The sequence below is a fragment of the Lathamus discolor genome, chromosome 16 (assembly GCF_037157495.1).
Source record: "Lathamus discolor isolate bLatDis1 chromosome 16, bLatDis1.hap1, whole genome shotgun sequence".
Lineage (NCBI taxonomy): Eukaryota > Metazoa > Chordata > Aves > Psittaciformes > Psittacidae > Lathamus > Lathamus discolor.
Genome location: NC_088899.1, coordinates 1,274,729 through 1,293,983, shown reverse-complemented (window position 1 = coordinate 1,293,983; position 19,255 = coordinate 1,274,729). Strand labels below are relative to the sequence as shown.

The 19,255-nt window shown below is 56.7% G+C and overlaps 1 protein-coding gene across 1 annotated transcript; it reads left to right on the top strand.

Moving 5' to 3' along the window:
* Nucleotides 1–6,095: 6,095 nt before the first annotated feature.
* Nucleotides 6,096–18,878, top strand: NBL1 (NBL1, DAN family BMP antagonist). Its single transcript, XM_065696503.1, has 4 exons — nucleotides 6,096–6,226; nucleotides 15,614–15,808; nucleotides 15,999–16,110; nucleotides 17,566–18,878. Exons 2-4 carry the CDS (start codon nucleotides 15,639–15,641, stop codon nucleotides 17,821–17,823), a joined length of 540 nt encoding a protein of 179 aa, XP_065552575.1. The 5' UTR covers nucleotides 6,096–6,226; nucleotides 15,614–15,638; the 3' UTR covers nucleotides 17,824–18,878.
* Nucleotides 18,879–19,255: the final 377 nt, after the last annotated feature.

The window sequence follows — 19,255 nt, the reverse complement described above, 5'->3', positions numbered from 1 at the left end:
TCAGGCAGAACAGAGGAAGTTTATTGGGTTCTTTTAAGGCCTGAGAAATAACTCTGAAACCTTTGGGAGCATCCCAGTATGCCACGTGCTTGTGGGAGGCTCTAGTTTGCTATCTGCAATGTTGTGGGGTTTATATCCATATTAGGTAGAACTAGAGGTAGGCTGGCAGATAGAGAGGTCACGGTGACTCCTCTGTGCATGGGATGAGCCTGTGATTGTTTAACTAAGGCTTCAACATTAACTCTTGTCATACACTGGAGCAGCCACTGAGGCAAGTCCCTGCTACCAAAACTAAGCCCGGACTGGCCCAGAATTGGTCCAGTGCTAGCACAGATGTTTCAGCCTGTTCAAGAAAGCAAGAAGAAGCTCCTGATCAGCTTTGTTCAGTTCCTCACCTGCTGCAATAGTGTTATCTGCTTCACAAACCCAGAAATCGTGAGTAGGTCAGAGGAGGTGATCCTGCCCTTCTACTCTGCTCTTGTGAGACCCCACTTGCAGCACTGTGTGCAGTGTTTGTATCCTCAACATCAGGAGGACATGGAGCTGTTGGAGCAAGTCCAGAGGCGGCCACGAGGATGATCAGGGGCTGGAGCACCTCCCGTATGAAGACAGGCTGAGAACATTGGGGCTGTTCAGCCTGGAGAAGAGAAGCTGCGTGGAGACCTCAGAGCAGCTTCCGGTGTCTAAAGGGGGCTACAAGGATGCTGGAGAGGGGCTCTTCATCAGGGACTGTAGGGACAGGCCAAGGGGAATGGCTTGAACCTGCCCAAGGGGAGACTGAGATGAGCTCTTAGGCACAAGCTCTTCCCTGTGAGGGTGCTGAGGCGCTGGCACAGGGTGCCCAGAGAAGCTGTGGCTGCCCCATCCCTGGCAGTGCTCAAGGCCAGGTTGGACACAGGGGCTTGGAGCAAGCTGCTCCAGTGGAAGGGGTCCCTGCCTGTGGCAGGGGTTGGAACTGGATGAGCTTTAAGCTCCCTTCAACCCAAACCAGGCTGGGATTCTATGAAATCACCACCCTGCTTCAGGGCAGGAGGAGCAGGAGGCAATGAGAGCAGATTCCTCAGGGTGCTGTTTTTAGGATTTTATGAACCACACCCTCTTCATCTTTTGATGAAAATCACGTTATCACTGTAAGAATTACATTGGCATTTGTCTTCTGTACGGTGGGGGGCTGTTAGTGAATCCATAGGTACATTCCTTTTCCTCTGTTACCCTCAGTTTAAACCCGTAGTTTAAGGCATGCTGACTTTCTCTTGCAGCAGCAGCACTTCAGAAACTGGCACTTTGATGCTTCGGATTTTGGATGCTTTTCTTAGAAGCCAGAGAATTTGTTCAGCAGCAGCATGCAAGAGCAGCTCACTATTGCAGTGGGCTGAGTCACCCCGGCTCAGGCGGTGCTGGTTTCCTTTTGGTAATGTGCAAAATGTTCCCTGCACACATGTGTGTGTTCTGTGTTTGTTCTGCTGCTTGACAGTTTGTCGGTGCTTTGGTGCCAGAACTGTCTCTAAACACATACAAACACCTATTGTGACGAGGCCCCGAGCTTGGCCGGGCCCTTCAGGCAGTGCTGCAAGAGAAAGAATTGCTATAAGCAGAGGTTCTGAGCTATTGCAGCAGGGGGAAGTTGTGCAGCAGCAAAGAAGATGGTTATCAGAGGGGATTTATCCCTTTGGAATGGAATTGGAGGAAACCAGTGTTTTGGAAGTAGAAAGAGAGAAGCTGTTTGAACTCGTAGGGAAAAGGGCACCTGCAAAGGAAGCCCAACAGCTTCTTCCCATACCTCCCTGTTAGAAACTGCCCCTGCAGCCATGAGCTTAATAGGGGAAGGATTTTGCATGACCTGAGTTGCTGGGGAAGGGAGGGACGGTGGGGCCTAGAATGCCTGGGAGCAGGGAATGATTGGGCAAGGTGGAAAATAGAGCGATTAAACACACTTGGACTTGCTCAGCGATGGGAGGGGTACATGTTTTTAGTGCTGCCCCAGGGCCCCAAAATGCATTGGCACAGCACTAGAGAGAAACCACTAATCCCAGTCACCGAGGGGAGGGAAGGGGACGTTCTCCTCTCCTGCCCACCGAGCCTTCGGACCCCTGTGGAAGGGAAGGCTGATGGGATTAGAGGAAACAGCTGGCTGGAGTCTTACCCTGCGGGAGCTCGCATTCCCGGCACTCGGAAGAGAGCAGCGCCCTGCTGCCGAGTCGCATTCCAGGTCATTTGCTGAGCCCAGATGTTTTCTAATGAGCTCTATGAGAAATCCTTTTCCTTCACTACCAAGCACGGCCCCTGCCAGCCAGGTCCATCCAGGTCTCTCCTGCACATGGCCAGGCAAGTGGAGCTTGGCCAAGTTACCCCTAGGACTCGTGCCCTTCTGCTTTGCTTATGCAAAGGGATTCAGCACAGGGCTCAAATCTGTTACCCTAAAGCTGTGGCCTGATGGAGGTGGCTGGTTGAAATTCCTCCTGTGGCTGAACCCTCCCCTCCAGCCTCTCCTTACCTTTGTATGTTATTAAAGGGTGGATTGACCTGACAAGCGTGTTGTTAGCCACGTGCTCCTCACATCCCGCTTGCCACCATTGTCCCTTCCCTTCATCTACCCAAGATGGTGATGGGAAATCACCCCCCAGCTTTTTAAGTAGCAAAACCTTTTCCTCCATCTCCTGGCATGGGTGCTGCTTCCTTCACCTCAGCATGTATACCCTTGCACACAGCAGTTTGAAGTGCTTGGAGATGTCTTAGGAGCTAAGAAGCAGGAGTTCAACTTCAGCAGGTGATGTTCCAGTGAAGGAAGGAAGCTGGTAAAGAGCCATCTTTATTCTGAGGAGCTGCAATGCAATTTTGTGCCCTTTTTACAAGGGTATGAAGAGATAGGACAAGGGGGAATGGTTTTAAGATGAAAGAGGGTAGGTTTAGATTAGATATAAGGCAGAAGCTCTTCCCTGTGAGGGTGCTGAGGCGCTGGCACAGGGTGCCCAGAGAAGCTGTGGCTGCCCCATCCCTGGCAGTGCTCAAGGCCAGGTTGGACACAGGGGCTTGGAGCAAGCTGCTCCAGTGGAAGGGCTCCCTGCCCGTGGCAGGGGTTGGAGCTGGAGGATCTTTAAGGTCCCCTCCAACCCAAAACACTCTATGGTTCTGATTCAGGTTGGGAGCCCTTCTTTGGTCCCTACATGGTGTGTCTTGGGGATAGCGAACAAAACACAAGTCACTGGGGGAGACCCGAAGCATGGGCCCAGCAGTGGGGATATGGCTGCTCCCTGCAGCCCTCAGACACAGACGCTCTCACTTCACCCCCTCTTCTCCCAGCTCCCTCTCCCCCCATGTTTTCCAGCAGGCAGCTCTGGGCAGGGAGCCTTGGAATCTGCGTGAAGGCACCAATAAAAGGGATGGGGTTATTTTTAACTTAAAAATACACCCTTTTAATTCTCACGCCCACAGCTCCTCGTCCTGTCCTGACAAGCGGGGAGCCCCTGGCACTGTGGGTGTTTGTCAGCAGGCCCAAAACAGCAGCAGCGGGCGAGGGAGGAGGGAAGGAAGCTCGCGGGGACTGGAGAGCAGGTTTCTGCTGTGTCTCGCTGCACAAAAGCCTTGGTGATCCCGCAGCAGGCGAAAGGGGAAGGCACAGGTGGGGGTGTGGAGCTTTTGGGCAAGGCTCTGTTTTTATGTGGTGTCTGTCTGCAGTGGAGAGCAGGCTGACGGAATGGGCTGTTGTTGGGGGGTGAAGGAGGAGAGGTGTGTTGTGTCGCACCACTCAGGATGAAGAGTCCAGAGGAGGCCATGAGGATGCTCAGGGGCAGGAGCAGCTCCCATATGGAGCCAGGCTGAGAACATTGGGGCTGCTCAGCCTGGAGAAGGGAAGCTGTGTGGAGACCTCAGAGCAGCTTCCAGTGTCTGAAGGGGGCTGCAAGGATGCTGGAGAGGGACTCTGCATCAGGGACTGCAGTGATGGGACAAGGGGTGACGGGTTCAGACTGAAACAGGGGAAGTTCAGGTTGGAGAAAAGGAAGAAGTTCTTTCCTGTTAGGGTGGTGAGGCACTGGAATGGGTTGCCCAGGGAAGTTATAAATGCTCCATCCCTGGCAGTGTTCAAGGCCAGGTTGGACAGAGCCTTGGGTGCCATGGTTTAGTGTGAGATGTCCCTGCCTGTGGCAGGGGGTTGGAACTGGATGAGCTTAATGTCCTTTCCAACCCTGACTATTCTATGATTCTATGAAAACAGCACTGTGGTTTGACACAAATGGGTTAGGGGCCAGCAGTGAGCTCCCCAGAGCTGTGTGGAGCTGGTGACTGGGGGGTGGATGTGGAGCAAGAGTCTGAAAGTGCTGCTGAAGACAAAGGGGAAGAGTGTTAGCCCAGGCTGTGCTCTCCTTCACCCAGCCTGCTCTCACACAGCACCTCTGCCTGCTGCTTCTGACACCAGAAAACCTCAGCTCTCCCCCCGCAGATACACCAATTGCCTTGTTTCCCTTGGCTGCTGCTCGCAGAACTGGAACACGAAGGAACAGTGGGCAGCAGCGAATGAGCTGCACGCTGGCTCACAGCTCTGCATGCAGCCTGGTGCTCCTCTCACACACATCACACCCCAGCGCTGAGGATCCCACAGAACCCATCCAAACACTGAGCCATGGACCAGATACACTGGGGTGAATTTCACTTTAATGCCCGTGGTCTGTTGCTTTGTAGCTGGTTATATCTATGTTTGCCCTCATTTATCCACAGCCATGAGAAACTGATTGCAAGCCTCAGATGTCTCTTCTTTCACTCCTTATATTATTCATAGAATTATAGAATCCCAGCCTGGTTTGTGTTGAAGGGACCTTAAAGCTCACCCAGCTCCAACCCCTGCCACGGGCAGGGACCCCTTCCACTGGAGCAGCTTGCTCCAAGCCCCTGTGCCCAACCTGGCCTTGAGCACTGCCAGGGATGGGGCATTTGGAATAAAGTGGTCTCCCAGGCAGGAGCTCACTGCCGGTGGTGCTGGCCATGAGGAGCAGGGAGAGAGTAGCCAAAAGCCCAGGTTCAGCAGTGGGTGGCCGCACTGGGAGATGAGAGGTCAGGCTCCTGATGGTGAAAGGCTTCTCCTCTGCCTCCTGTTGGCACTTCTGGAGCTGAGCACAGTTTGGGCCTGGGGAGTTTGTATCTCACAGGGTAAGGAAGTGATGCTGGCAGCAGGGTTTTGCCACCCTATTTACAGATTCCTATTGTCCTGGAGCTGAAGGGAATGGAGCAGCAGGAAACTGATCCATTGCTGGCAGGCTCCAGGCTCCTTGAGCTAACCCTCAGCCCCAAAGCTGCTGCCAGCTCTCCTCTCAGCACAGCTGCTGCCTTCTTACCACCTCCTCTTCCTCCTTCTCTGATCTCTATGCAAATCTCCACACAAACAGGAGCCAGCAAAGCCCATCCAAACCTTGCAGGTATCTGTTGCTTTGGGTAGTGCCGTGCCAGTGTTTAATGTGGAGGCCTCCATTAGATTAATTGCGCTGTTACAGAAACAGAGTCCTTCCGCTCTCTAGCAATTACTGCAGCTGAAAGACAGCGATGGATGGGCTTCACTGGGGTTGGGGCTGGCTCGTAGTTCTTTAATGGAAAGAGAGAGAGAAAAAGGGAAGGAGAAGGGAATGGAAGGGAGAAGGGAAAGGGAAGCAGGAGAAAGGGAAGAGAAGAAGGAAAGGCAAAAGAGAAGGGAAAGGAAGGATGAGAAAGAGGAAGGGAAGGAAAAAGAAAAGAGAAACCCATCCTCGCTGGTGTCGCAGAACTTCCCCAGGGCCTGTGCCGCTGCCAGGACTCTACCCCAAGCCCTCTCTACCAAGCAGTAGGTTTAAGCGGGAGCCGTTCGCGTTCCGGGAGCCCTACCCAGACTTTGTTTGTGCCGCTGCCGGAGCAAGCGCCGGGCGCCAGCCGCCGCGGCCGCTCTCCTGCTCGGGGCACGCCGCTGTCGGGCCCCCCCGTGCCTCCACCGCGCAGCCCGAGCTGCGAGCGGGGCTCCCTCGCTCCGTGCCTCCCCTCCCCTCCGATTGTGCAATCGCGAGCGGCGGGGCCGGCGGCACCGCCCGGAGCCCGGCACCAGGGGGAGGGAAAGAAGGGGGAAGAAGGAGGGAGGCGGCCGGACCCGCCCGCCCCGCGCCTCCCTGCGCCGCGGCGCCGGGGATGCGGCAGCCGCCGGGCACCGCGGGGCTGTAGCCGCCCGCCGCGGCCCCGGAGCCCATGGGCTGTGCCCAACGACGCCTGGGTGGTGAGTACCGCGCGGCTCCGCGCCCGCCGCCTTCCATCCGCCGCTGCTTTTGCGCCTCTTTTCCCTCCTGCTCCCCCGCGGTGATCGGCGGCGGGAGGGTGCGAGTGCGGCCACGGCCCGCGATGAGCCGCGGACGGGGCGGAGGTCGGCGGAGCCTCAACCGATTTCCACCGCCGCCTTCGCGCAAGTAAAGTAAAAGCCTTGGCGATGGGAGCCGCGCCGCACTGGTCCCCATCTGCGGCGCGGAGTCCTGCCCGGCGCCTCCGGGTTTCCAACAAAAGTGCGGAGGGAAGGACGGGAACATTCCGACTATCGATTAACCGCAGCGGCAGAGGACGGGGAGTGCTTGGGGCAGTGTAAAGGAAGGGGATTTTCTGGATGGCAAGGCGGTGAACTTTTGTTACTTGAAAAAGGGGATGAATTTACATCCTCGTAGCCTACAAATAGGTTTCGTGCTTGCTGGTGTATTACAAAGGCTTAGATCCTACAGCTCTCTACCTGTTTCTTGAGTTGCAAGGAAGCGTTTCAGTTTGCCTCGGTGTTTGTGGCAATTCTCACTTGTTATATACAAGAATCTTGTTGCCTACTAACATTTCTCTTACGAGGGCACTTGTACGGGAATCTTACGCTCTGCTCCACAATCTACCTTTTCTATATAGGATTTATGTACAGGATTAACCCCATCGACTTCAGAATTCAGCCTGTGTGGAGTGGTTGTGCATTTGGGGCACTGCAGCTTTGTCCTGTAGGTTTTCTTTGGAGAAGAATCTGCGCTCCACTGAAACGAGTGGGAAAGATACGGCGAGGCCCGGATTTTCCCTTGTATTTTTAGCCTCAGAACTTCGCGTCCTCTTTGCAATATCCAACCAGCCAAAATTCGGCTGTGTACAATGGGCACTTTTGCTTTTGGGAGGCAGTCTCCCATCTCCTAAAAGGCAGCTTTGCCTCCCATTTGCAAACCGCAGGATGGGAAATGGAATTTGCCTTTGGTCTAAAAATCCCAAGTGTTTGCAAACAGCCCTGAGAAGAATCCGGGCTCTTGGCTTGACCTCTCTGTGCTGGATTCCAGCTTGGGGAGTTTGTGGTCTTGCATAAAGGGTGAATGAGCAAAGTGTTCCCGAGTGCCCGGTCGGTCGCCTTTCCGGAGTGAGGGAAAGCTGGAGGGAACTTTTGGGTGCCCAGAAAGTGCAGGATTGAGCCAAAATGCTTTTAAAGTAGTCTTGAAGACCTGCCCGTATTGGAGTAACTTTGTGTGTTGGCATTGCTTGAGGTCGTGTTAAGCTGGTACAGTGGGAAACCTGCCCGAGCAGCAGAGCGATCTCCTGGGCAGTTATTCCTCCCCAAGCTCCATGCTGTATCCATTAACGTGGTAGCAGTCTCTCCACCAGCCCCTGTATCCCTGTGGAGCAGGCAGAGCCGGGGACTTGCTCCAGCCTTGCTCCGGCTCCTCGTTGTTTGAAGTCAGCTGGAAAAACCCCTCCTCTGGTTGCCCCTCTCAGAGATCCTCTGGGATAAAGCAAGGACCAGAGTGCTGGGGGGGCTCCAGCACAGCAGAGGGCAAAGAAACCTTATGGGAGAGTCTTAAAACCCTGCCTGGTTGGTAACATCCTGCTTTTGGGGTGGGCTGAGGGGTGCTCTGTCCCCTGTGCCTCCCGTTAGCGCTCGTGCTTCCCCAGACCTTTGTTCTTCACACCAGCGCTGTTTGCGGGGGGGCAACATGGGGCGGAGGGGACCAGGGTGTAAATGAGCACCGATGGTGGGAAGGGAGCAACCCAAGACCCGGTTGTGGAACTGTGCTGGCTGCTCCCCCCGCTGCAGCCGAAACTGCCGTGCTTTGGACCTGAGCTTTGGAAATGGGGCCAGGATCGGGCCCTCACGTTGGTCCCTCTCAATGATGTGGCTTAAACCTCCTCCTTCTCCGATACACAGCTCAGGCGACCTGTCCAGAGAGGGGAAAGGACCAGCATTGCGTTCACAGTTTGATTTCAGTGTGGTTATGGGGCCAAATCCTGCACTTTGAGGGGAGACAGTGTCTGAACATCGAGTGTGAGCTCAGCCCGCAGTGTCTGGTAGCAGTTGCACATCCCAAGTAAGCTGCGAGATGTTGTGATACCCCCAAAAGCCTCTGGCCCTGCACTGCTTCAGAATTAGAGCTACTGCGGTCAATGCCATGGGTAAGGAACGCAGACGCTGGGTTTAAAACTGAGGAGGCTGGTGCAGCGTAAAGCAGAGATTAAAAGAGGGAAAAACAGCGTTCCAGCCGACTGGATTTCTGCTGTTGTGACCAGGATACGACCTAAAAGGGCATAAAGGGAGAGGGACACGGCAGGAAGGATCCTGCACCATTGCTGAAAGATCCACAGCTTCAGCTGCAAACCCTTCTCCTTCCCTCTTGCTCCAGCAGCCAGGAAGCTGATCCCAGAGGCACAACCCTGCTGGGCAGGACAGGGCTCGATGTTTCTATGCCGTTTTGGTCCTGAATGACCGAGGGAGGTGAACACCAGTGCAGTGGCACCCGAGCCACCTCCCGTCCCTGCCTGCTCCATCGTGCGCTCACAGTCCCGGTGGCCACTATGAGCTGGTTGTGTCTGGTTCCAGTTCTGCTCGTTGTGAGCAAGCCGAGCGGTGCCAGATTCTGATCTCATTTGCACCACTGGAGTCATTCGGAGGAGCCGGTCCCAGTTTACCTCACTCCTAAGTGAAAGCAGAACTGGGCCTGCTGGGAGCCGCGCTCCCCGAGGAGCCGGTGCCTGACTGCAAAGCAAACCCAGGGCGATGCGGGCGGCTCTTGGGACCGTTCCCAGGAGCCAAGGGGGGTTTTACCCCCAGCCCTGAGAGCTGCTTCGCCCGAAAAAGGAGGGGAGAAGCTGCGGCTTCAGCAGGGGGAAGTGGTGACCGTGCTCAGGTGCCCTGGGGCCATGCTGTCGGCGACTGATGGCGGTCAGGCTCTGGGTTAGTGATGCTGCGGTGGAGGAAAAGGCAGCCCCTTGCCGTGCTGGGTGGGAAAAGGCTGCTCGCAGGGGTCTGGGGCAGCTTTAGGGATCATATCCCAGTTCAGGAGCAGCAGTCACTGCTAGGATTGGGGTTTTCCAAGGGGCTTGGATCCTCAGTTCACATGTGGACACCTCTCGTCCTCGCGCAGCCGGTACCCTCAGCCGCAGGCAGCAGCAGTGCTGCTCCAGAGGGATGTGTGGGATGGCTGTGTGGGAATCACCAGCTCCAGGGGAAACGCAGGAGGGAGCTGAGCCTCGTTCAGGTCCAGACATGCGAGCGAGGCCTCTGGCTTGAACACTGCTGCCAGCTGTGTTTGTAAGTGCCTATTGCTCATATGAGCTGCAGCGTGGGGACTGCTTCAGCCAAAGCATGTGGCAGGCTCGTCCTTCCTTGCACGGGCTCTCACATGGAGCCTGCGCGCTCCCCATTCCCTCAGTCCTCCCAGCACCCCAGTCCTGCTGCTCCCCAGAGCTGGTTCCAGGCTTGTTTCCCAGGTCCCACACAGCAGAGCCCCACATTTCGAGCAGGTGCTTGAAGAAGAGGGGGGCTGGAGGGTGACGTGGGGCTGGGACACATTCCTGTGCTTTCGGTTGATGCATTTTCCTGGCCGTGATTGTTCTTAATGCAGAAATTGAGCAATTGAAATAAACCACCAGGAACAGTTTCGATTACTGTTGCCTCCTCCCCAGGCTCTTTGTGTCCCCCTTTCCCAGCAGAGCTCCTTCAGGACCCCATTCTAAGCCTAGACATGTCCATAGGTAACTTTCCAATGGCTTTTGTAGGTAAAGGAGCTGGGCTTTCTTTTCCAGCTGCAAAAGACCCGAGTTTCTGAGTGCTCAGAGCATGGTCGAGAGGCCAGGTTTAAACTCCCAGTGTACCAAAGGCTTTAGAACCGGGGAGGGGAGAGGGCTTCGAACTGCTGCAGTGCTTTGCTCTGCTTCTGCTTGCTTTCTGTGGATCACGCAGCCATGTACGAGTGGAAAGGAATCTGTTACAGAGCAGGGAGCTCTGCCATCTGCTTTGGAAAGGGGCAGAGGCAGCAGGAGCCACTCATGACACAGCTCTTGCTCCGTTATCGGAGTGTTTTTAGGACCGATTCTTGTGCGTGTTGACTATCAAGCACCCTCCTGTAGTAATTCCCTGTTTGTGTTACTGTTTCTTCCCAGCTTTTGCAGCTCAAAGCAAGCCTGAAGCTCCCAGCAGAGGCTGTGTGCTGAGCCGAGCCTTGCTGGCCTCAGGAATCACCTCTACCCATTTTTAGTGCGTCCTTCTCTTCCCCCTCCCCTGTCATGGCATCAGTGGGATGGATTTGGGCTGTTGCAGACACAACAGTAGAGTCCCCAGAGGATGTTGTACTTTGTGGTTTTGACAGATGTAGTTTTACCTAAACTCAGATTGCAAAAGGGGGCAAGTGGTAAGTAAGGGCAAGCACTGAATGAAACCATTGGTTTGATAGTCTTTATTGACTTCCCAAGCTTTCACAGGTTAGATTGAAACTTTCCCTGCTAATAAAGCTGGCTCAATAGAACTTTTCTTCCATGTGAGCAAATACTGAGTTGAAGAATTGCCTTTTAGTATTCAGAAGTTCCTGTAGAGACAAAATCCTGTGTCTGAGGAGAGCTGTGCTCTTTGTGGGGCACATCCATGTTTCATTCCAGCTGCCATTAAATCCCTTACTGGGGCTCTGCTTCCTCTTAGGTGCCTAAATAATCACTTACCTTCCAGCATGCACAGCTTCCTGCAAGATCATTCCTGGCCACCTCCACACAACGGGAGAGATCCCATTGGAGTCCTTGGCTTTCCATTCTCCTTACCCTGCGTCCCCACTGGCACCGCATGGGGAAGGGCTGTTGGCAGCTTCCCTCCCCTCCTGCCCCTGCAGCCTCTTCCCTGCAGCATTCCAAAGCCCTCCCTGTGCATTCCCACTCTGCACCTATCAGCTCACCCAGGATATGGCGTTCTCCTGTGTCCGCTCTTCCATCAGGGAAGCTGAGGCACGGAGCAGTGCATTCAGCAGCGCATCCTTGGTGCCTCCTCCTCTCCCTGCAGTGCCGTGTGGCAGCTCAATGCAGCAGAATGGCACAGACGATGAGTTGAACACAAAGGCAGGACCCTGACGTGCTGTGATTCATGTCCAGCACCAGCCTGGGGTTGCTCTGGATGCTTGGCGTGAGAGCTGTGCTGGGTGGGAAGCTGGCTCCTTCAGGACACCCCTGTGTCCAGGGCGGCAGGGGAGGAAGGTGGAGATCCCAGTTCTGACCCACACCATGAGCTGAAACCTGCATCGTGTCCATGCTGAGACCTTCTGCATCTCACACAAGGATTGGATCTGAGTTAGGCATTGAGGTAGGGCAAATTTCCCAGCTTGGAACCTCATTTTCCTTAACTGCAGCATGGAGCTAACACCGGTTCTGTGCTGTACCCACAGGCTTTGAGCCTTGGCTAAGCAATGCGTGTAAGGCTTAGGGGCTTGTTGTCTCTCAGAACCTGGGATGTGGCCGTGAGCACAATCCACCTGTGTCTGCAGTTTACTGTGTTAGGCAAAACTGCAAGATCCTGGATAAGAAAAATACCTGTAACTGTATTAACCTGCTGATGGAATACTCCCCATGTCCGCCTGCAGAGTGCTCTCCTGTGATGGTGCAAACTTCCCACTGGAAAAAGAGGGTAAAACTGATCAGATGCTTTGTATTTTCCTGCAGCCGTGTTTGGTTTCCAAGTGGTCGGGAGCAGCTGTGGGCTGGATGTGGGAATGTGGCCTCCGAGGTAATTCCCCTCGTTGTAACCATGTAGATTTTCCCAGCTGCTTCCAGGCGTTGGCGGGGTCTGTCCTGAGAGCCCCTGCGATGGGAGGAAGGAGCTCTTCGAGGTGACACAGAACATCTGAGCCTGCTAACACCAGGCCTCAAAGGGCGCAGCCTGCAGCGGGACCCTCTGGGCATTACAAGGCTGCTGCGGTGATGCATCGGGACCCGTCAGCACTGGGACATGCTGCCCCTCAGCTCCAGGGGCATGCGGACAGGCTGGGAGAGGGCTCTGGAGCTGCTCAGCGCAAGGCTGCAGCTGTGTGTGCGCTGAGGCGTTGTTTGTCTCCGGAGCCTGGGATGTGCCAGGCTCAAGGGCTGAGTCAGTCATTTGATGGCTCCAACGCGTGCAGCAGGGATGGAGGAGGAGGCTGCCATGCGCAGGGAGCGGGCAGAGACCCCATGGGCTGCTGGCTCATGTGGAGCTGAGCTGAACTTTCTGCTTGAAAAGCTTCAACTATCAGGAAGAGCCCCATGTGCCCTGGTGTGGAAAGAGAAAGAAGCCCCTGTGGGGCACGCCAGGGCCGGGGTCAGCACCGGGGAGCACACACTTGTTCTATGGGGGCTGCAACGTGTAATTTAGCTTGTCACAGAGGAATGTGCTCAGTGCCTTTAGTGGGGAGTTTGCAGACCTGCTCGGGTGCCTTGTCTTCCTTTTTGCCTTCCCTTCCCAGCCGGGGGGAGAGGGAACACGGTGCCTTTGTCTGCCCCCGTGTGTCTGCTGTCAGATGAACGGCTCTAGCGGCAGCTCTGTTCGCATGACTGGGTTGAGCTGTGCCGGTGAGCACGCCGGGGTTGCAGGCAGGCTCTTTCCATCCCAAGCTCCCTCCCAAACTCAGCTGCATCCGATGTTTTCCTAAGCACTGGCGTTGCTCGCTGGAACTGTGGCCGTGCAGGTTCCAGGGCATTCTTTGGGAGGAGGAAAGCACCGTGTGGATGTGGCTGGTTCAAGTCAGAGAGGGATGGAATGGGGCAGAGCTGTAGCTGCTCCAGCTCTACAGAAGTTCCCCTGCTCACCTCTGCTAGGGCCCTGCCTGCTGAAACATCCCTGCTCAGGAAAGGAGAGGGTTTCAGCACATGTGCAAGTGCTTTCCTGAATGCTGGCCAGGTCCTGTGCGTTAGCAGAGCACAACCTCGCTCATCTTCCTCTCAGTACCAAAGTGAGAGGAGCCCAGATGGTTGGAGGTGACCGCTCATGCCTCTGGCAATGGGTCTAACACCCCCCTATTGAGCACATCCCTCCGGGGCAAGGGAAGAGGTCCAGGGAAGCAGGGCTGCCTGCACAGACAGCAGTGTTTGCCTCTCTGCTGGGTCGAGTTGCATAGAAACCTGGAAAAGCCCCAGCCGCCACCTTTCTTTGGGAAGAAGGAAATTGCTCTGTAATGGGGCATGTGGAAGTGAACTTGTGTGCTGACTCCAGAGGAATTTCGGCTGTTCCCCGGCGGGCTGGAGTTGCTGCTTGGGTCACATCCCAGCTCTGATCTCGGACTTGCCTTCGGGAGCGAGATTCCTCAGCACAGAGCTGCTGGTGTTTGAGGAATGAGACTGGTGCTGAGCAAGCCAAGTGTGTGTGTGCAGCTCGGCTGGGTTCTTAGGAGCTGCAGATCCCCCCATTGACATGGAAATGAACCTCCCGGGAGCAGAAGAAAGCCCTAAGCGTTGTCTTCAGGACCAATGTATTCAACCACACCACTCTCGTTAATGGCACTGCAAGTTCAGGGGCTAAACCCCTCTGCTTATGTCCAGGCAGGAGCTGCAAACCCTGCTTTGTGCAGGTATTCTCACTGGGGACTGGGGGATTCACATGAGCAAGTGGTGGGAAGGTTAGGAGGCCAGGGCTGTAAAGGTGCTGCTGCGTTATACCATTACTGGATGACCTTGAGGTCCTTTCCAACCTGGGCCATCTACGATTACAGTTCCTGTACTGCCAGGAAATAGTTTAGCAGGGAGACCACCTGATTCCTCCAGAGATCCCAGGACCCGGGAATGAGGATGCCCTCTTCTTGCTGCCTTGGGATGGAGGCTGGGGAAGCATCTCTTGTCTCAGTTCAGATCCAGGAGTTTGGGCTCAGTGAAGGGGTAACAGGACAAAGCCCTTTGCCTCGTAATAATCTTAGTATACTTGAGCTGGAGCTGTGGGAGGTTCTTGTAGGATGTCTCACTCATGTAAGAAGAGAAGCAGTGTGGAGACCTCAGAGCAGCTTCCAGTGTCTGAAGGGGGCTGCAAGGATGCTGGAGAGGGGCTCTTCATCAGGGACTGGAGTGATAGGACAAGGGGTGATGGGTTCAGACTGAAACAGGGTAAGTTCAGGCTGGAGATAAGAAGAAATCCTTCACTATGACAATGGTGAGGTACTGGAAGAGACTGTCCAGGGAAGTTGTGGCTGCCCCATCCCTGGCAGTCCTCAAGGCCAGCTTGGACACAGGGGCTTGGAGCAAGCTGCTCCAGTGGAAGGGGTCCCTGCCTGTGGCAGGAGTTGGAGCTGGAGGAGCTTTAAGGTCCCTTCAACCCCAGCCATTCCATTGTTCTATGTAGGTAAACGTGGTGGTCCTGCAGCCCAGGAGGGGTTGGGGAACACTGTGCAGAGACCAGGGGAACGCCCAGCACGGAGCTGCCTCCGGCACCAGTGTCTGATAAAGAAGGCACTTTTCCTCTCCTTCCCCAGCAAGCATTAGAGGGCTGGGCCCAGGAGCCCTGGGAATCAACAGGAGTCTTTCCAGTGTGGGCCTTGGATCTTTGTCTGGATAAATAAATAGGAGGAAATAACAAATAACACGGTTCTAACAAATAGCTTAGAAAAGCCTTTCACTGTGACTGCATCCAGACCCCACAGAGGAAAAAAATCCCCTATTCCTATGATGCTTTTCCATCCGCCTTTCCCCAGTCGCTGGGAGTGTTAATGCAGGCACCTTGGCTCGGGAATACGCCCGGCCACAGGGAAACCCTGCGTGGGATTTCCCTGGCCGCCTTTGTGAGCGAGGTTCGTGCTTGCTACCGAGGGCCCACCCCCGCTGCTGGGTTCGAGCGGCTCCGTACGAGCAAACGCGGCCCCGGTCCTTGCCGGCTCCCGGCCCCTGGATGGAGGCTTCCCCACCTCCCCCTGCTCGCCGCTGCCTTGCAGCGACCCCTGCTGCGCGCTTCCCCGAGGAGAGGGGTGTTCCTGCCCTCGTCCCTCGCAGCAGGGCCCGCTTTGGCTTCCCAGGTGGGAGAAAAGGGAAGTGGGCTCCCCCCTCGCATGAAGCCAGCGCTGAGCTCTGCCTCCGCAGCCCATGGGGGTGATGCTTGTGTTTCGCAAACACCCAGCCCAGCGTGGGGTGGGAGATGGTGGAAAGCTCCTGGCACGAAGCTTGGGAGCAGCAGTGCAGGTACCTGCCCGCCCCGGGCCTTGTTCCGAAGAGGGAAGGGGCAGAGCAGGATGTCCTGCTCCCCGCGCAGTGTTCTGCAGAGCCTGCGTGGCTGGAGGGAGATGTGAGCACCAATGCCGCAGGCACAGCTCTGCTTGTGGCTGCCAGGAGCGGCTGTGGGGCTGCAGAAGCAGGGCTGCCTGCCTGGCATCCTCCCTCCTAACGCTGTGCTCCCTGTGTGCAGTTGTAGGGTTCTGGCAGAGCTGGCCATGATGTTATGGTTCGTGGTCGGTGCCCTCCTCCCAGCGCTGCTCCTGGCTGCTCCCCCCCCCATCAACAAGCTCGCCCTCTTCCCCGACAAGAGCGCTTGGTGCGAGGCCAAGAACATCACCCAGATCGTGGGGCACAGCGGCTGCGAGTCCAAGTCCATCCAGAACAGGTACGGATCCAGCGCGGAGCTGGGTGCAGCTCGTTCCATCTGCTGCTGGCACTGCAGTGGCTCTGGGGCTGTCACTCGCCCAGTGTCCTGCTTCTGCCTGGCTGCCTCCTGACTCGTGGCATCTCTTTCTGCCTCTGTTGGGAAGAGCAGCTCCTCCCCTGAGGTTTCACCCCTCCTCTTGTCTTTGCAGGGCCTGTCTGGGACAGTGTTTCAGCTACAGCGTCCCCAACACCTTCCCTCAGTCCACAGAGTCCCTGGTTCACTGTGACTCCTGCATGCCCGCGCAGTCCATGTGGGAAATCGTGAGTATCCATCCCTGCCTGCGCCGGGGGTCCTGCTGCTGAGGGTGCTCGGCTCTGCTCTGCCACCACTTCAGGGCCGGAGATTCTCCTTCCCTGAGGGTTCCCCAGTCGCAGTTTCGGGTGTCTCTCAGTGGCAGCACCAGTCTCGAGATGCCTGGTGAAGGGGCTGCTGCAGCAGCTGGGCTGCAGTGATGAGCGATGCATGTATCACTGCAGAAGCATCCCCATCAGGCCCTGCATTATTCATGCCTGTGCTCATCCCTCGTGCCTCTTCTGTCCACCACTCCTGTTGTCGCCTCCTCCCACTTGGGAGTTTTTGCCTTCTTTGATGTCCACAAGTGCTCCTCACAGCCCATCTCCCAGTCCAAAGAGCTCCATGCCCCCATTGCTCCTGGCAGAGCCTGAAACCCTGCCTCTGAGGCAAGCCAGGATGCTGGGCTCAGCTCTGCAGTGCTTTCAGCTCTTGCCTTCGGGCAGATGGTTCAGTCCAGACTCTGAGGTGCTCAGCAGCGATCTTATGGGGGGCCTTTGAGTTACTGCTGGAGTTTCTGTGCCAGCAGTGACTGGGAGCAGCATCCTGCTTGAGCCAGCGCTCAGCGCAGCCCATCAGTGAGCCCAGAACCCCCTGTGCTGGGCTGCACCCCCAGAGCGTGAGCAGCAGCTCAGGGAGGGGATCCTGCCCCTCTGCTGCGCTCTGGGGAGACCCCCCCTGCAGCCCTGATCCAGCTCTGGGGCAGCAGCACAAGAGGGACGTGGAGCTGCTGGAGCGAGGCCAGAGGAGGCCATGGAGATGCTGCGAGGGCTGGAGCAGCTCTGCTCTGGAGCCAGGCTGAGAGAGCTGGGCTGGGGCAGCCTGGACAAGAGAAGGCTCCTGAAGGGGAGACCTGAGAGCAGCTCCAGTGCCTAAAGGGGCTGCAGGAAACCTGGAGAGGGGCTTGGGACAAGGGCCTGTAGGGACAGGCCAAGGGGAATGGCTTGAACCTGCCCGAGGGGAGACTGAGCTGAGCTCTTAGGCACAAGCTCTTCCCTGTGAGGGTGCTGAGGCGCTGGCACAGGGTGCCCAGAGAAGCTGTGGCTGCCCCATCCCTGGCAGTGCTCAAGGCCAGGTTGGACACAGGGGCTTGGAGCAAGCTGCTCCAGTGGAAGGGGTCCCTGCCCGTGGCAGGGGTTGGTGGGGCTGGAGGAGCTTTAAAGTCCCTTCCAACTCAAACCATTCCATGGTTCTATGGTGATCCTATGGCTTTCCCTGCACCTTGTCCCTTATGAGACATTTCCAGTGAGCTCTTGCCTTGCAGACTGTCAGTAGAGGTTTCTTTATATGGACGATGAGCCATCACTTCTGGCTTATAATACCCCAAGTCTGCAGGGCACGGGGCAGGCCAGGCTCACAGCCATGTGTCCATCCGGTCGCTGAGCCTTGCACACTCATCCCCGCATCCTCATCCCTCTGCCCAGGTGACCCTGGACTGCCCAGGCAACGACGAGATCCCCAGGGTGGACAAGCTGGTGGAGAAGATCCTTCACTGCAGCTGCCAGGCGTGCGGGAAGGAGCCGAGCCACGAGGGAGCCCTGTTCAACGTCTACCTGAACGCCGAGGAGAACATGCCCGCCGAAGGTCCCGCTCCCCATCACTACGCCCACCACCACCAGCAGGAGGTGGAGGAACCTCCTGCCTCCAGCCACCACCACCACGAGGAGGAGGGGGACGAGTGACCTGGCCCCTGTGGACTGTCCCTGTGGGCAGGGGCTGTGTGTGTGTGTGCGGGACGGGGCCGGGGGTTGGGGAGGGAGGGGGGTGGTGGAGTCTTTCCTGTCCTGTAGCTGCCCTCACGCTTTGCTCTCCACGGCCCCCCCGGGAAGGAGGAACGTTCTGAGGCACAAGCAGGGCTGAGAGGCAGGAGCTGTAGGCTGAGAGGAGGGCTCGGTGGTGTCTGATGCAAACCTACTTGCACATAATAGTAATAATATATTGAGAGGAGCAGGAGCGCGCATGAGGGGGGTTTGGCTGAGAGCAGGAGCTGAGCTGGGCTCCCCAGGGGCTGTCTGCAGGCTCCTGACCCGTGTGGAGCCCTTGCTGAGTCCTTCTGGGTTTTCCTCTTGTAAATGGCTCATCCCTGGGGTGCAGGAGGAAGGGACGCATCTCAGGCCCACAGGAGATGCGCAGCTCCTCCGGTGTGGGATCAGCAGCATCCCTTCTCCCTCCTTCCGTCCCTGCCTGCCGCAGGGGCTGAGCTGGATGCGCTGTTCCTCGCTGGATCTTCATTCAGCCCCAGCCCTCTGGTGTCAGCAGCTCCCGGGGCGTGTTTTGCCCCAGGATGTGCTACTGGGGCTGCGTGAGGCTGTTTGGATCCGTGCTGGTGGCGGCCTTCACCTTCCTGGGCCCTGGGGCCACCACGAGGGAGCTGGATCGTGCCATGGGCACTGTTGTGGCTCACAGGGGAGGGCCAAGAGCAGGCTGGGGGGGAGCCAGCCCCTCTGCCCCCACTCCCTGCTGCACTTTAAGGGTGGTGGAGGGAGAGGGGGACGAGTGCCAGGCTGCAGATGGAGCCTTGCAGGGGCTGCTTGTGCCAGGCTGGGGTGGCTCGGGGCGGGGGCCCCTCCTGCTCCCCCTTTCTCTCTCTTGTATGGAGCTGCTTTCTTTGGCGCTGCCCTGACGAGAGCTTCCAGAGCTTGTGCTCGATGCCTCCCCCCCCGTTTTACAAGGATTTTGGTTGGGTTCGGTTGGGTTTGTGTTTCTGAAATAAATGGGTTCTGACTCCCACCCCTCAGTGCACTGGTGCCTGTCTGGTTTGTGGCCGTAGGCTCCCCAGTGCTGATGGGGTGAAGCTGCTTACAGCAGCACAGCAGCACAGCAGCACAGGAGGGCAGGGGCGTGGGAAGCGGTGGTTCCTGTTAGCTCGCTGCTTCCAGTCAGGAGGAAGAGCTCTTAAAGGGAAAAGCCACCCCGAATTCCCAGCATCTGCGCTGCACGTGGGCACATCGGGCGCTGCTGTGCTCCAGGTTGCTGCAGCCGGGAGGTTTGAGGGCTGCCGGGTCCCACTTGTGTGGGAAGTGCGTGGGGTCCCTGTGGGATCACGGAGCCTTCACCAGCGCTGTTGCCACTAGGTGACACTCTTGATCCAGCGCCTTGCGTGGCATCCAGATG